Raw genomic sequence first — 16,538 nt, 5'->3', positions numbered from 1 at the left:
GTTCTGGGGTTAATTTAGGTGTGTTATTCGTGGTGCCTAAACAGTGACCTGGGGGTTGACCGTTTTATTATCTTTTGGTTCCCGGTTCTCTATGGGGTTCAGGTCAGGTGAGTTTGCTGACCAATCAACCACAGTAATCCCAGTCATTGAACCAGGTTTTGGTGCTTTTGGCAGTGTGGGCAGGTGCCAAATGAAGTCAGCATCCCCATAAAGCTCGTCTGTGGAAGGAAGCACAAAGTGCTCCAAAATCTCCTGGTAGACGGCTGCATTGACTCTGGACTTAAATGAAGCACAGTGGACCAACACCAGCAGATGACATGGCTCCCCAAATCAACAGACTGTGGAAACTTCACCCTGGACTTCAAGCATCTTGCAGTGTGTGCCTCTCCATTCTTCCTCCAGACTCTGGGTCCTTGGTTTCCAAATGAGATGCAAAAGTTGCTCTCATCAGAAAAGAGGACTTTGGACCACTGAGCAACAGACCAGTTCTGTTTTTCTTACGCCCAGGTAAGACGCTTCTGATGTTGTTTGTCGTTCAGGAGCGGCTTGACAAGAGGAATACGACACTTGAAGCCCATGTCCAGGATCCGTCCGTGTGTGGTGGCTCTTGATGCACGGACTCCAGCCTCAGTCCACTCCTTGTGAAAGTCCCCAACACTTTTGAATGGCCTTTTCCTGACAATCCTCTCCAGGCTGCGGTCATCCCTGCTGCTTGTACACCTTTTTCTTCTACACTTTTCCCTTCCACATAACTTTCTATTAATGTGCTTTGATACAGCACTTTGGGAACATCCAACTTCTTTTGCAATTACCTTTTGAGGCTTTCCCTCCTTATGGAGGGTGTCAGTGATGGTTTTCTGCACAACTGTCAGGTCAGCAGTCTTTCCCATGACTGTGATTCCTACTGAACCAGACTGAGAGACCATTTAAAGGCTCAGGAACCCTTTGCAGGTGTTAAGGCTTAATTAGCTGATTAGAGTGGGACACTTTGAGCCTAGAATATTGAACCTTTTCACAATATTCTAGTTTTCTGAGATTGCGGATTTGGGGTTTTCATGAGATGTAAGCCCTAATCATCTCAATTATGGCACATCACGGCTTGAACTATCTTGAACTATCTATCTCATATATTAGGCTCACCTTTTAAGTTGCATTACTGAAATAAATGAACTTTTGCATGATATTCTAATTTTTTGAGTTTCACCTGTAGATTGGACCAAGGGAATTAATCCAGGTTCTTCAGGCTAACCCACATATTCAGGATTGGCAAGTGTGAATTTGTATTGTCAACATAACTGCACACTTGCCAATCCTATTTTATGGATAAAAAGCAGTGCATATGAAAGACTAGTTCTTTCTTTTACAGATAGTCCATGATGTACATCCATAATAGAGTCGGGAATTTCCACTGTATAGTGGTCATATATTGAGACACCCACCTAACCGGCTGAATTTTATTACATTTTTGGTAGCTGCCATTAAGTGATACCCATTGTCTGCAGTGGGTGGTGTGTTTTTTTGTTGCAAAGAACTGGAAGTTAAATGTTTTCCAGCAAAAAAAAAAAAAAAGCAAAACACACTCAGAGACCTGACAAAACCAACGACATCACGTCAACTTCTACTCCTTTTAGTTTCTAAAATAATTCCTTTTAAAACAAGTTCTCACCTACTCGTCATTAGAAGCCAGGCAAAACTTTTATTTCCAAACATACATGAAACTCACTGGCTTGGACGGACGTCTTCATTAAAGCAGCCCACATGGAAAGATGCCAACTGTCTTTGCCTAAGGAAGAACCTTAAAATTGTGCCCATTTTCTGCTATACAAGATTTTCAAATAATGAGAAACTGCCGGGTTAGTGCATCAGTGGGAAGGGTAGGTGAGTCCACGGTATGTTAGCAAGGTCTGGGCACCAGGCACACTTTTTCTCCTTTCCACGAAGGTGGACAGTCATGCAGTAACAGACCAACTCCACTGGCAATATAATATTATTATCAAATTTATTTGCCACCCATCTCACATTTTTGAGGTGATTCTGAGCAATCTATAAGGGCGAGTCACGTACTTCCTTCCTTATTCAACCTCACAAATTCCCCTCTTTGCCTTCAGGGACCAAGCAAGGTTGGGCACAGGCTCCTGTTGGACAGGGTAACTTTTTGGGGTGTGGGAAGCCATTTTCACAGTGAGAGCATTCATTCCATCATCAAACTGAATGTTTGGGAACATTCAGTCCCCAAAAGGGTGGAGTCCAGCAGCGATGCACCAAGGAAGCCCCAACGCTCTGCGTGGAATGCCGCCGTTGGGCCATTTCATTTTGCGGCACCGGAAGGTGAGGTTTCAAAAGTTGCGGTGCTTCTTCACAGCAGATGCTGGAGGATGTGCTCCACGGCCTGGGGAAAGCTCTCACAGATTAAGTAGGGGGGTGGGTAAATTTTGCCTTCATCAGCATCTCGGTATTTCCCTGCAACGATAAAACCAGACATCAATAAATTTACATTCTCTAATTAGGTCAGAATTAGCATCCGACTTTGCCAGAGATCAATGTTTACACCGCAAATTTCTGCAGCCCTACTCGTGTCCGCAGTTTTGCAATGTTCTAACTGGTGCATTCATTTATTTTATTTATTTGGTTTGTCAATTGCTTATAAGGTATAAGTATAAACATAGTTATGAATACATGAAATGGATATATATAAAAAAAATAAAAAGAAACAATAGGACAGGGACGGTAGGCACCATTGGTGCGCTTATGCACGCCCCCTAGAGACCTCTTAGGAAAGGGGTGAGGTCAATAGTAGACAGTCTAAGGTTAAAGTTTTGGGGGTTTGGGGAAGAAACCACAGAGTCAGGTAGAGTATTGCAGACATTGACGTCTCTGTTGCTGAAGTCGTATTTCCTGCAATCAAGTTTGGTGCAGTTTACCTTGAGCTTGTATCTATTGTGTGCTCTTGTATTGTTATGGTTGAAGCTGAAGTATTCATTGACAGGTAAGTCATTGCAATGTATGATTTTATATACCATACTTAGATCGGACTGAAGGCGGTGTAGTTCTAGGTTTTCTAGGTCCAGAATTTTGAGTCTGGTGGCATAAGGTATTCTGCAACGAGTAGAGGAGTAGAGAACTCTTCTTGTGAAATATTTCTGGACTTTCTCAACTGTGTTAATTAATATCAGATACATAATGTGGGTTCCAGACTGAAGAGCTGTATTCGAGTATTGGTCTAGCAAATGTTTTGTATGCTCTAGTTAGTAGTATAATATAGTGTAATTCAGCTTTGTTAAAAGTCATCCAGTGGGCATGGAAGGCCCTATCTGCTGACCAAAGGACTGAGGTCCCTTCCTGTTAAACAGTAGATGAAATGCATTCTTGTTAATTTTTCTATGATCTAATTATTTCTCTGGAGATGAATCTTTGCAAAAAAATCAGATCGGAAAATCATGATGTGAAGTAACACAGACAACGAGGCAATGATCCCAACTATCTAGGGCAGGAGCGTCCCACTCACATAGTTGCGGCAGTTTCACGTGACGTATCGGAACTTCCCCCCATTTCACTATGCCAGGCTAAACCAGTGCGTGACGCATCTGGCCCACAGGCCGGGAGTTTGACAGCCCTGATCTAGATCAACTTTAAGATGAGTGGACTTCAACTCCCAGAATTCCCCAGCCAGCTGATCTAGATGCAACAGCCGTTCAGCTACTACTGGAGTAGCCACGAAAGAGAGACTCTTGTTCTATAGCAGTGGTGGCTAACCTTTTGCGGCTCCTGTGCCGATAATTGCTTGTGCGCTCACTTATGCACCAGAGGGCAATGCGTGCTGCCTCCTCACGCCCCCTTTTCTCCCCCGTAAGCCACGCAACCCATGTTGCTCTCTTCTCCGTTCCTCCCTGTGTGTCCTAGGATGAAGAGGGGGTAGGCCTGGGTCTTCCTCTGAACTCCCTCTCCCTTGTTCTACCTCTCCCCTGCTCTGCCCAGCTGGACTTTGCCCTTCCCCAGTTTCCTCCACAGCCAACGGAGCCGCGGTCCCACTCCTTGTCAGCTGTTCCTCCTCGGATTCAGACTCTGACAGGGACATCTGACAATGAAAGAACTTAAGTAGAAAAAGACCCATTTGGGTACAGGAGAGGCCAACCGCAATGGAAATCTTTACATGAAAGATGGATTGTTGATCCTTCTATTTCAATTCCTGCATTGAGTCAGGAGGAACAGGTTGGTATAGATAATCGCCAAGATCCCTTCTAAGGGTGTCTCTGCAAGTCACTTATGACTAGGTAAATCTCTGAGCACCTTCCTGCTTACCTCTTTTTCTTCCTAAGGGAAAATGTTCTAATTCATGGATTTTTTTTTATATAAGTCAGAACAGAAATAAACACCAATCCAGTTTTCAGTGTAAGTTCTTTTAGTGCCCAGATAGCACTACTTACCAGTCTTTACCAGTATTCCCAGCATGCCAGCGTTCTGGGCACCTCCAACGTCATCCCTGCAGTCCTGCAAATGGAATGGAAATGCAAGTAAACGTGCAAGTTGCAAACAGATTGTCAAAGCACCTAGAAAAATAGGGATGGGTTTTTAATGAACTCTATTTTCATAACAATCCTTAGCACGTGCTATTTTTTCCTATTTCGCATTGAAGTGGTAAAATAATTGTTCGACAGGTTAAGAGTTTGAACTCGTTGCTATATTGGGGTCGAAATGAGACTCTTTAAATCGGTTAAATCCGATTGTATAATAGTTCGCAGAAGCTAAACGGTTACATTGGTGCTTAAATTTATGTACTTTAACTAACTACATCACATGTTCACTATTCTCAGTCATCCAGGTTATGGTTGTTCCAAAGGTCCTTTTTCAAAAGTCAACTGAAGTTTCTTCAGTTCAATCTTTCAGAAGCTTCTTGGATAAGAAGCGAAACATCTTCAAGAAAAATCAAAGTCCATTATTTGCAAGGGGGGGGGATTTATTTTACCAATGGTTAGATAGAAAAGTAGGAAACGGAAGTATAATACAATAGCAATGATATGTTATAATGGATTACTTTGGAATGAATTATAATATGAATTAAAATGAGTAAGAATTGAGATTTGCTCTAAAGAATAATGCGTATTTGAAATTAAAGTCTAATGATAATGTAATAATAATATAATACATCGTGGAAAGTTGATTAATGTAATATGAGTGTAAATTTAAATCTAAGAGGAAAAGACTATAGATATTGTGCACAAGAAACATGTACGAAGCAATACACTATAAATTGAAAGGAGGTTTTATTTGTTGTTTTACGTTTATGTTTGTCTATGTTTGTTGTTAAAAAATAAAAGCTTGGGGGGAAAAAAAAGGATTTAAAAATCCCAGCAACCAGTTCGCTGCCCAGTTGCTGGATGGGAGTGGCCATGGTGGGCGTGGCCTACCGGAACTTCCGGGAAGGCGGTTTTTCACTTTCCCCAGAATCCGGAGGCTTCCCTCGGGCCTCTGGGAGGGTGAAAATGGCCTCCACGAGGCCCTGGAGGCCCTCCGGAAGCCGGAAACAGGCCCGTTTCCAGACTTCTGGTACTTCCTGAAGGCCTGCTTTCCTCTCTCCCAGAGCTTCCGTGTGGACCCTGCGCTTACCTGCATCCAAAATGGGCCCTGTGGAGACTCCTGGGAGTGGGGGAAAGTGGACCTTCCGGAAATACCAGAAGTCCGGAAACAGGTTTGTTTCCGGCTTCCGGAGGGCCTCCAGGGGAGGGGCAGAGTGGGCAGGGCCCGCTGGTTGGTTCAAATACCAGTTCGGCGAAGCAGGTACAAATTTGACACCAGGTTCGCCTAAACCGGTAGAATCCCAGCCCTATTATTTGCCTATTGAACAAGCACTTTTGGTACATTGCACATTATCAGAGAAAAAGGAACAGCTTTTCAATGTTTGAAGAAGTCTGTACATACCGCATTTTGAATTGTTAACCACCCAGATCGTTTACTGAGGAAAGGCAGCTGTAAAAATCCAATACACATCTAAAGAAGCAAGCAAGCAAGCTAGAAAGGATTCAGGGACTTACGTCACCAATCATGACAGCTTCCTCGGGTCCACAGTTGGTCCCACGCAAAGCCTCCAGGAAAAATGTCTGCTCTGGCTTCCCCACCACTGTGGCCTTCTGGTCAGTGGCATACTCCAGGCCGGCCACAAAGGGTCCTGGGCCGAGGGCAAGGCCATCTTTCTTCTTGTAATACCTTGCTTTGTGAATAGCTATGAGGGGAGCCCCGTCCAGCACCAACCTGGGAAGAGGAAGGGGACAAGAGCGGCAATGTAACCCAGGGAGGCCTAGAAGCATCAGGCACAGGGGTGGGCTGCTACCGGTTCTCCCCTGTTCGGGCGAACCCGTAGCTAATTTTATTGTCAGGATTCCAGCAATCGCCCTAATTAAATCATGATTCTCAAGACAAACTTCAACCAGCTTCAAAGGATTTATTAGAGGCAACATACTGGCACTGCCCTGTATGGAGCCAACTCTGGCATACGTAACTGACAGTCATTTTTGGGCCTGTTTCCCCGCCCCCCCCTTTCCCCTGGGTGTGTCATAAATCAGATTCTCCAATTGAGCACATTCATGGGCTGGGTGTCATCATTCACGTTCTCCAATTAAATATAATCATGGGCAAAAACTCTGGTAGTTTAGTTACAATCTTTTAAAGATAAGAGTTGGAATGTACTTTCGCTCCCCCCATTTTTATGGCAACTACTAAAACAGGCATAGGAATGTTTTACGAGTTGACATTTATGGCTAGGTTTGGCGAACTGGCAAATCCCACCCCTGGCTGGCCCCACCCACTTCACCCCCACCCCTCCCAGGAGTCCCCACATGGCCCGTTTTGGATCCCAGGTAAGTGCAGGGCCTGCACGGAAGCTCGGGGAGGGAGAAAAATGGGCCTCCTGGAAGCTCTGGAAGCTCTCTCCAGAGAGCCTCCAGAGCCTGCGGAGGCCATTTTTGCTCTCCGGGAGGCTTGAGAAAAGCCTCCGGAGTCCGGGGAGGGCAAAGATGCCCCTCCCGCTGCCGTGGTGCAGAAGGCCAACTAGGCCACGCCCACCCAGCAACCGGGTAGAGAACCAGTTGCTGAACATTTTTGAAGCCCTCCCCTGATCAGGCCTATGGTTTAGTCTCCAGGGCTTTGATGCACTTAAAACACTTTCATACCATACCGAGCTCCGTTTTCGCGGGCATACAGTTTACAATGGAGGAGGAAACAGCTAGGCAGTGACCATTTTTAGATGTACTTGCCATCAGACAAGAGGATGGAAGCCTAGAGAGCCACGGTGTGCGGGGGTCAGAATGCAGTATTGCAGGGCTAACTCACTGCTCACTCCAGGAGTTCAATTCTGAGCGGCTCAAGGTCGACTCAGCCTTCCAACCTTCCGAAGTCCCGGTAAAATGAGGATCCAGATTGTTGGGGGCAATAGAGGCTGACTCTGTAAACTGCTTAGAGAGGGCTGGAAAGCACTGTGAAGCGGCATATATGTCTAAGTACTATTGCGAAGGAAGGAAGGAAGGAAGGAAGGAAGGAAGGAAGGAAGGAAGGAAGGAAGGAAGGAAGGAAGGAAGGAGGGAGGGAGAGAGGGAGGTAAGGAAGGAAGGAAGGAAGGAAGGAAGGAAGGAAGGAGCGAGCCAGGGTGGCATAGTGGTCAGAATGCAGTACTGCAGGCTAACTCACTGTTCACTGTCAGGAGTTCGATTCTGACCGGCTCAAGGATGACTCAGCCTTCTATCCTTCTGAGGTCAGTAAAATGAGGGCACAAATTGTTGGGGGCAACAGACTGACTCTGTAAACCGCTTAGAGAGGGCTGTAAATGCACTGCAAAGTGGTATATAAGTCTAAGTGCTCTTGCTATTGCTCGAAACCAGTTTATCGCTTTCTGAATTTCAACACCATCCACAAAAAGAGCTGCATCAGAACACTGTATGGCAGGATGGGAACCCACTGTACTACTCAGCAAGCTGGAGTGCAGGTACCCATGTGAACAATTCAAGCAGGGAGGGGTTTTATTCCTGCTCACCTGAAAGCTTTGTTCATAGTTTGATAGTTGAACTGGTCAGGAGCCAACCCAATCACCACAGCATTCGGATCGCTTGTGTCTAGGCCTAGAGGAAAATGTAAAAAAATCTGTTAAAACAGGTCCTATCCAAGCACCTATATAGAGGAAGGGCTCCCATGGGTGGCTTTACTTTCCTCTTTCCAAAAACCAGCTGGGTGACTTTGCCTAATCACCAGGAGGCTGAGTTCTAGTCCCGCCTTAGGCATGAAAGCCATCTGGGTGACTTTGGGCCAATCACCTGGAGACTGTGAGTTCCAGTCCCGCCTTAGGCATGAAAGCCATCTGGGTGACTTTGGGCCAATCACCAGGAGGCTGTGAGTTCTAGTCCCGCCTTAGGCATGAAAGCCATCTGGGTGACTTTGGGCCAATCACCTGGAGACTGTGAGTTCTAGCCCCGCCTTAGGCATGAAAGCTGGCTGGGTGACTTTGGGCCAATCACCAGGAGGCTGTGAGTTCTAGCCTCGCCTTAAGCATGAAAGCCATCTGGGTGACTTTGGGCCAATCACCAGGAAGCTGTGAGTTCTAGCCCCGCCTTAGGCATGAAAGCCATCTGGGTGACTTTGGGCCAATCACCAGGAAGCTGTGAGTTCTAGCCCCGCCTTAGGCATGAAAGCCATCTGGGTGACTTTGGGCCAATCACCAGGAGACTGTGAGTTCTAGCCCCGCCTTAGGCATGAAAGCCAGCTGGGTGACTTTGAGCCAATCACTCTCTCAGCTCATCCCACCTCACAGGATTGTGAATAGGAGGGGAAAATAGGAGAAGGAGGAAGGAAGGAATATTAGGTATGTTCATTGCCTTGAGTTATTTATAAAGTAATAAAGGTAGTATTTTTTAAAAAAAATCCAATAAATGCATAATTCCAGCAGACTACGAACCTTGCGGGGAGATTCGGTATATTTGTCAGCATTTGAAAACTGGACAAAGAATAGACTAGGATAGGATAGAATAACAAGAGTTGGAAGGGACCTTAGGCAGGAAACCATTCACCACTTCAGACAAATGGTTATCCAATCTCTTCTTAAAAACTTCCAGTGTTGGAGCATTCACAACTTCTGGAGGCAAGTTGTTCCACTGGTTAATCGTTCAGGAAATTTCTCAGTAACTCTAGGTTACTTCTCCCCTTGATGAGTTTCCACCCATTGCTTCTTGTCCTGCCTTCAGGTGCTTTGGAGAATAGCTTGACTCCCTCTTCTTTGGGGCAGCCCCTGAGATATTGGAATACTGCAATCATGTCTCCCCTAGGCCTTCTTTTCATTAGACTAGACATACCACAATTCCTGCAACCATTTCTCATATGTTTTAGCCTCCGGTCTCCTAATCCTCTTTGTTGCAGAAAATGACATAGCTTTCCTCAAGTCAAGCTAAACTCCTGGTGCCTACAAGACCAGGTCCGGTCAGATGTTCCAGCACTGGGCTCAGCTGGAGTAAACCGTAATAATGAGAATGAGTGTCCTACTCACCCATCAATGCAAATACTTTAGAAAAGCTAAGTCCCATCTTGTTGTCCATGAAGAAGTATGGGACCCAAGGTGAAATTTAGTTTAGGCCCAGGGTGTTCTTTTAAAGAGAAGGCATCCTTACGAAAGGCAAAAATCAGAGCGCAGCAATGAAGGATACTCCGGTGTGGATTTTATGCATTTACTTGACTTACTTTGCAACAGTCCCTGGGAGCATCTGGCTCCATTAAGCAAAGAATAGATTATAGTCCTCTGGCTGCCAGCTATCTTAAATGAAGATTATCCAAGAATAATTCCATAGTAGTTACTAACAGGGGCTTAAACATCTTTCATCGTACTTAAAACTCCTGGACACACCAAAAAACAAAAACAAAAAATGCATAAAAAGCATTTTAGGTGAAAGAAAAAGGAGAGTCACGACCCAATGGGATTTGACACAGAATTGATCTAAAGACAGGAAACACAATCTGATTTAACTAAACTTTTAAAATCTCCCTTACGTTAAGATGTTTCCATGGTGTAACACTGATCGGGGCCAGATGGAACGGGAGGCAAAGCTAGCGTATCCATAGATGCCAAAGCTGGAGCAAAGTGCTTAGCAAGGTACACAACTCTGGTGTCATGCCCCTGTGGGAGTCTGAATCTGTGGAGGAAGACAGAATTGGAGCCTGCGGAGATGGAGGGGGTGGCTTTGTTGGCTTCGGAGGGAAATGGGGAGGAGCAGGCCCTGTCAGGCCAGGGCCTTTCAGGATTGGGATGGCATGTAGGCAGGGAGGAACAGGGGGGCAGGATGACCAAGAAGGGTTATAAGCAGTGAACATGAGAGAGAGAGAGAGAGAGAGAGAGAGAGAGTGTGCTCAGGCAATGAGCAAGGACCGCCTCCTCCTGATCCCTGAGCACGGAGAGTGGAGAGAAGGCAAGAATTTTGACCAGGTGATCCTGGGGATGCTCCAAAGGTCGTAACGGTGAAAAACGGTCATAACTCACATTTTTCAGTGCCGTTGTAACTTTGAATGGTCACTAAACAAACGGGTGTAAGTCGAGGACTATCTGTAGTCCTCAACTCAGAACGGTTTGTTTAGTGACCGTTTGAAGTTACGGCACTGAAAAAAGTGACTTACGATCGTTTTTTTTTCACCCTTACGACCGTTGCAACATCCCTATGGACACGTGATCAAAAGTCGGCTGCTTGGCAACTGGCACCCAGCTGGTTTCAAATCCAAGACAGGACTAGAACTCACAGTCTCCCAGCTACCAGCCTGCAGCCTTAAACTAACTCCCATTATAGTATAGCAATGATTACATCATTCATACGTGTCAGTGTGTATACATACTGTATAATGCTATATTTATGGAAGGAGGGTTATATTTTGTGGCCCATTGGCTGCCGGCCCCTCCAGCATCCGAATCAGAGGAGGAGGAGGAGGAGGAGGAGTGGCAGTCAGAGTTAGCATCAAGGCAACCTGAGAGCTGCAAGGGGGAAGAGGAAATGGAGTTGTCAGAGAGAGAGAGAGAGACAGAGAGAGAGAGACAGAGACAGAGAGAGAGAGACAGAGACAGAGAGAGAGACACAGAGAGAGAGAGAGGGAGAGAGAGAGAGAGACAGAGGTGGTGCCTGGGCCATCTGTGAGTCCTCAGGTGGAGAGTCAACAGCCCCCAGGTCTGGAGGTGGCTGATGAGGAAAAGGAGGAACAACTGGGTCCAGTGCCTGTGTGGATGCACAGAAGGCTGTTGTGGTTCGCCAGCAGCAGGTGCGGACAGCTGAGGTCTCGGAGAGTGAGGACTCAGATGAGGGGCCTGCAGGTGATGCAGGGATGGGGCCAGGACCATCAGGGAGTGGAGTGCTGCCTTCGGAGATTGTGGAGGCTGGCAGCAGTGATGAAGAGGCCCCTGAGGAGCCTGTGCCAAGTGCGTGTGCGCGCAGGGCTGCTCGAAGGAAAGAACAGCTGCAGCAGCACGGGCGACTTGGGAGTAAGGCTGCAAGGTAATGGCCCCTCCCTGAGGAGATAAAAGCCACTGCAAAACCGGAGTTCTTTGCAGGAAGCAAAGAAGTTTTTGCACTCAAGCTTTGTTGGACGTTCGGAATATCTTGGTTGGTGTTTGGAGACTTTTTGTGTTTGAAATATTTCTTGGCAACTTTATCTAGTGTTCTCGGCAGCCTTGCGCAACCTTGGCAAGGCTTGTCCTTATCTGAGACAATTAGATTGAAACAGCCTTTTAACCGGGAAGGAACGGAATTCGTAAAGGATCATTCAAAGGTTTTGGTGTTACCTCCGTTTGGTGTTTGTTTCCTTGGAACAAGGTTTGGGTCAGTACAAAGGCAGAGGAGAGGAGAGCAGGGGAAATCTATGGGCCGGTCCTTGGGATGGAAGAGCCACTGCTGCTAATGAAGCCCCACCCTAGCTCTGGGAAGAAAAGGCAGGGGGCAGAGATGAATAGGTGTGGCAGACAACTATTCATCTTCCAGACAGGTAGACTTATCAGCCTGTGGTGACAGAAAAACTTTTCACTGGGGCTCCTAATTAAAGGAATCTTTTAAGTTAATTTCAGAGCATTGGTTCTGTTTGGGGAGCTGGATCAGAACAGATACCTGTAAAATCACGCAAAGCATTTTTCTCCACCATCAACAAAGGCCGGACCTTTTTCTGCTCCAACAAATTTCGGGCTGCCGTCAGAGATGTGAAGATCTCATCTTCCTTAATGTCAAAGTCCAGTTGCTTCAGCCTCTCCAGCAAATCTTGTTTGCACTCCTTGGTCGTGTTCGTCACAAACCGGACGGCCACAGGAGCAGAGCGCAACCTGGCCGGGAGAAACACAGAAGCTGATGATGTTTGAGTCGCAGAAGTACCAATGTGTGTAATCCGACCGCAGGCAGTCCTCGACGCACGACCACAATGGAGCCCCAAATTTACGTCGCTAAGTGAGACAGCTGTTCAGGGAGTTCTGCCCCATTTTACGATCTTGCTCGCCACGGTTGTTAAGTGAATCGCCTCGGTTGTTAGTAACCCAGTGGTTAAGTGAACCTGGCTTTCCCCTTGACTTCGCTTGTCAGAAAGTCGCCACACTGTGACCACATAACCTCAGGGCACTGCAACCGTCATAAATATGAGTTGCTTGACAAGAATCTGAATTTTGATCACGTGACCCTAAGGATGCTGCAACGGTCTTGTCAAAAATGGTCACTATTTTCAGTGCTATTGTAGCAATAGCACACTAGCACTTATATACTGCTTTAGAAGGCTTTCCAGCCCCCTCTAAGCAGTTTACAGTTAGCCTCTTGCCCCCAACCATCTGGGTCCTCATTTTACCCACCTTGGAATTTGAGATGCAACTATACGAACAAAGGGCAGGGGAGGAAGTGATACCCCTGCCTGCAAAAGCATCTTCTCAGCTAAGAAATGGGATTGGTAAAATTGTCACTTTCCCACCCAACCTTCGACGGAACTTGGAAGAAATAACTTGCTTTTTAAGAGCTTCCTGGGCTCCCGGCACAGCTGAGTCTTCTATATGAAGCGTACCACTGAGATCCACCAAGACCGCTTTTATTGCACGCCGAGCTGCCATCCTTCAAGCCAAGGGGAAGATGGAGGTGGTAGAAGAGAGGAAAAAGAGCATAAATTAGGTTAGGTAACAACAGATGGTTAAAATAAGCAGGAAACCTCTCCCCTACGTCTCCCTGCTAAATAGCTACGGAGATTCTCAGTCATCCAGGTCATGGTTGTCCAGGAAAAAAGCATCTTTTGAAGGCATCTTTCTGCTAAGTAGATGAGCCCGCTCAGAAGAAGAGGGGGGCAGGGAACATATAAAAATAAATCAATAATTGATCCATCAGAAACTTCTCCTCCAATCCCCCAAAATAAAAACAAAACAGAAAAAGTTACACAGAAAACAAAATCTGGAAATGGACATCATGTCCAGCTTCAGTTTCAGAGATCTGCCCACCTGAACTCACCTATTTCATAAATTCTCTTGCTACAATAGAAACAAGCGGTTCCAAGCGTAGCCCCAGTACACCATTCAACAGCAATTAAGATGCCACTCTTTATTGGGAGATGCATGGACTTCAATTCCCATAATCCACACATCTTAAAAAAGGTTGGCTCAGGTTGAGAAACGAGATTGTAAGGAAGAAGCAGGATGTTAACCTAATCCTACGTAGCTTTTTCTCTGGTAATATCACACTCCTAACTAGAGCATACAAAACATTTGCTAGACCAATACTTGAATACAGCTCATCAGTCTGGAACCCACATCACGTATCTGATATTAGCACAATTGAGAAAGTCCAGAAATATTTCACAAGAAGAGTTCTCCATTCCTCTACTCGTTGCAGAATACCTTATGCCACCAGACTCTAAATTCTAGACCTAGAAAACCTTGAATTACGCCGTCTTCGGTCTGATCTAAGTATGGCATATAAAATCATACATTGCAATGTCCTACTTGTCAATGAATACTTCAGCTTCAACCATAACAACACAAGAGCACACAATGGATACAAACTCAAGGTTAACCGCACCAAGCTTGATTGCAGGAAATACGACTTCAGCAACAGAGCGATCAATGTCTGGAATACTCTACCCGACTCTGTAGTTTCTTCCCCAAACCCCAAAAACTTTCTTAGACTGTCTACTATTGACCTCACCCCTTTCCTAAGAGGTCTCTAGGGGGCGTGCATAAGCGCACCAACGTGCCTACCGTCCCTGTCCTACTGTTTCTTTTATTTTTTTTTATTTTTCTTATATGTACCCATTTCATGTATTCAAAACTATGTATACGCTTATACTTATTATCTTGTAAACAATTGACAAATCAAATAAATAAATAAAATGTTCCTTTTTGTTCTGTGCAGCTCCAAGGAAGGAGGGATGCAGCCGAAAGTGTTGGAATGCAAAGCCAGAACGGGGACTCATACAGAGACAATGGTGGGGAATGGCAGGGGGCACCCCCTTTGGGGCATTAAAGTCTACCCCATTCAGCAATTGATGCAGCAGGCACCAGGCCTGCTCCCCAAAAAAGTTTGGAAGGAGCTATGGCAAGATCAGCGATGCATGCAAAGGCACAACATGCACCCTCCCCACCGTTGCATTCTTTGGTCTTAACTCTTTTTTACCAACTTCATCATTACCCCCATTCAGCCTTACTACACACACTTGCCCTGTTAAGGAGGAAAGCAGCCCCAACTCCTTGCCAATGTCACAAAGGGGAAGGAAAATCGCCCGCTGCCCTCCTTCCTTCCGTACCTCGACACCCCAGACAGTCTCTCTCTCTTTGCTGCTGAGAAATGCTCTGCGGACTGAGCCCTTGGTGAGACCCTAAGTAAGGAGACAGGAGGGAACACTTCCCCCTCTTTCACACCATTGGTACCGTCCCCACTATGGGAGACGTCTCGGATTGGGCTGTACTATTACGATATGCAGGAGGGACGAGCCAGCCTGCTCTCGCTCTGATCCGTCATTGGGATTTGGCGGAAGGTCCTGTCGCTTAAGGACCTTTGGAGTCGTCTAAAAAGAATGCCTGTATGGGCCTTCGTTTCTTTTTCTTGTTCTCTTCAGCAATCGAGATATATTTTGCCTAAATAGCACAGATAAACGTGTCCAGTAATCGAGATGATAACGCTTACTTTGTATCCTGCTCGAGGCTAACATTTTTGAACAGGCGGTTAGATAAACACCTATTTCACATCAATTTTATTGATGCTGTATACAGATCATGATCTATTTTCTACTACAGTAAAAAAAACACATTCCTATTGAATTTCTATCTGTCTATGGGACCCTAGATCCTAAAGGAGATGGTATACAGGAATCTCTGGTGTAAACCAGGGACTAGCAGCAGATACTGTTCCACTTTACAAGGTTTTACCCCAAAACTCTAAAAATTCATTGTATTTCTCTAAGAACAACTATTTATTTATTTTATTTATTTTTGTCAATTGTTTACAAGATAATAGGTACAAGTAAAAACATAGTTATCAATACATGGATACATATAAGAAAAATAAAAGAAATAAAAGAAACAATAGGACAGGGATGGTAGGCACATTGGTGCGCTTATGCACGTCCCCTACAGGCCTCTTAGGAAAGGGGTGAGGTCAATAGTAGAGTCCAAGGTTAAAGTTTTTGGGGTTTGGGGAAAAAACCACAGTCAGGTAGAGTATTCCAGACATTGACCGCTCTGTTGCTGAAGTTGTATTTCCTGCAATCAAGTTTGGTGCGGTTGAGTTTGTATCTATTGTTTGCTCTTGTGTTATTATGGTTGAGCTGAAGTATTCATTGACAGGTAGGACATTGCAATGTATGATTTTATATACTATACTTAGATCAGACTAAAGACACTCTTGTTCACACAGCTGCCTTTGAGTTTGCTGTGGTTATATTTTAAATTTTTCTTTTTATTGCAATGGCAGGAAGACTTTTTCCTTTCTCTTGTAAACTGCTCTGGGCGCCTTGGGGAGAAAGAGCAATACAGAAACAGTAATTATGATACCAGATCAATATCCAAGTGCTGCTAAGCCATTGAAGAAAGTTAGCACCTACCGCTCTTGGGTGAATGAAATAGTTTAGGAAATATTAAAAAGGCAGAATATTGTATTCCCCTGGATGAGAAAAGGAGAAACGGTTTTTTTTAAAGACAAAAAGCAGCTCCCTGCCCCGCCAGCAGATATTTGGTGCCCGTTAAGACTGGACCAGCCTATCTGCAAGACAAAAGACCTTCAGTTCCAGGGTGATGGGATTAAGACATGGCCCTCCAGGACATAATAGGATTATCTATCAGCGGATCTCACCACATGGCACAACCAAGCCCATTACATCAGGTTCAACCAAACTTGATTCAGACAAACATGACTCCACATGGGAATCTTACCGCAACCAATTGAATGCATTCCTTGCCACAGGAACAGGAAGCTCAAGTTCAAAGCCCAAGAGAGGGTATAAATAACATTCACTGTCCACTCCATGTGGCCAGCTACCCAGGACTTCAAACCCATGTGGTCCTGTCCACCATTAAACCATCCTTC

General features: G+C 45.5%; 1 protein-coding gene across 4 annotated transcripts; it reads right to left on the bottom strand.

Moving 5' to 3' along the window:
- Positions 1-1,659: 1,659 nt before the first annotated feature.
- Positions 1,660-14,993, bottom strand: HDHD2 (haloacid dehalogenase like hydrolase domain containing 2). Of its 4 annotated transcripts, none has more exons than XM_026714746.2 (7): positions 14,671-14,993; positions 12,981-13,082; positions 12,108-12,316; positions 8,021-8,105; positions 6,030-6,246; positions 4,425-4,488; positions 1,660-2,460 (listed from the first exon to the last, which is right to left on the bottom strand). In XM_026714746.2, the coding sequence occupies exons 2-7, from the start codon at positions 13,079-13,081 to the stop codon at positions 2,357-2,359; spliced, it is 780 nt and encodes a 259-aa protein (XP_026570531.2). In that variant the 5' UTR covers position 13,082; positions 14,671-14,993; the 3' UTR covers positions 1,660-2,356. The 4 variants fall into 4 exon arrangements, with proteins under 4 accessions (XP_026570531.2, XP_026570541.2, XP_087783636.1 ...); XM_026714756.2 differs by having other exon boundaries at positions 14,761-14,992; XM_087927510.1 differs by lacking the exon at positions 14,671-14,993 and adding an exon at positions 13,470-13,620.
- Positions 14,994-16,538: the final 1,545 nt, after the last annotated feature.

The sequence above is a fragment of the Pseudonaja textilis genome, chromosome 2 (genome assembly GCF_049901715.1).
Source record: "Pseudonaja textilis isolate UNSWEBS1 chromosome 2, rPseTex1.2, whole genome shotgun sequence".
NCBI lineage: Eukaryota > Metazoa > Chordata > Lepidosauria > Squamata > Elapidae > Pseudonaja > Pseudonaja textilis.
Note: the sequence above shows the minus strand (reverse complement) of the source record. Positions and strands in the feature narration are given on the sequence as shown.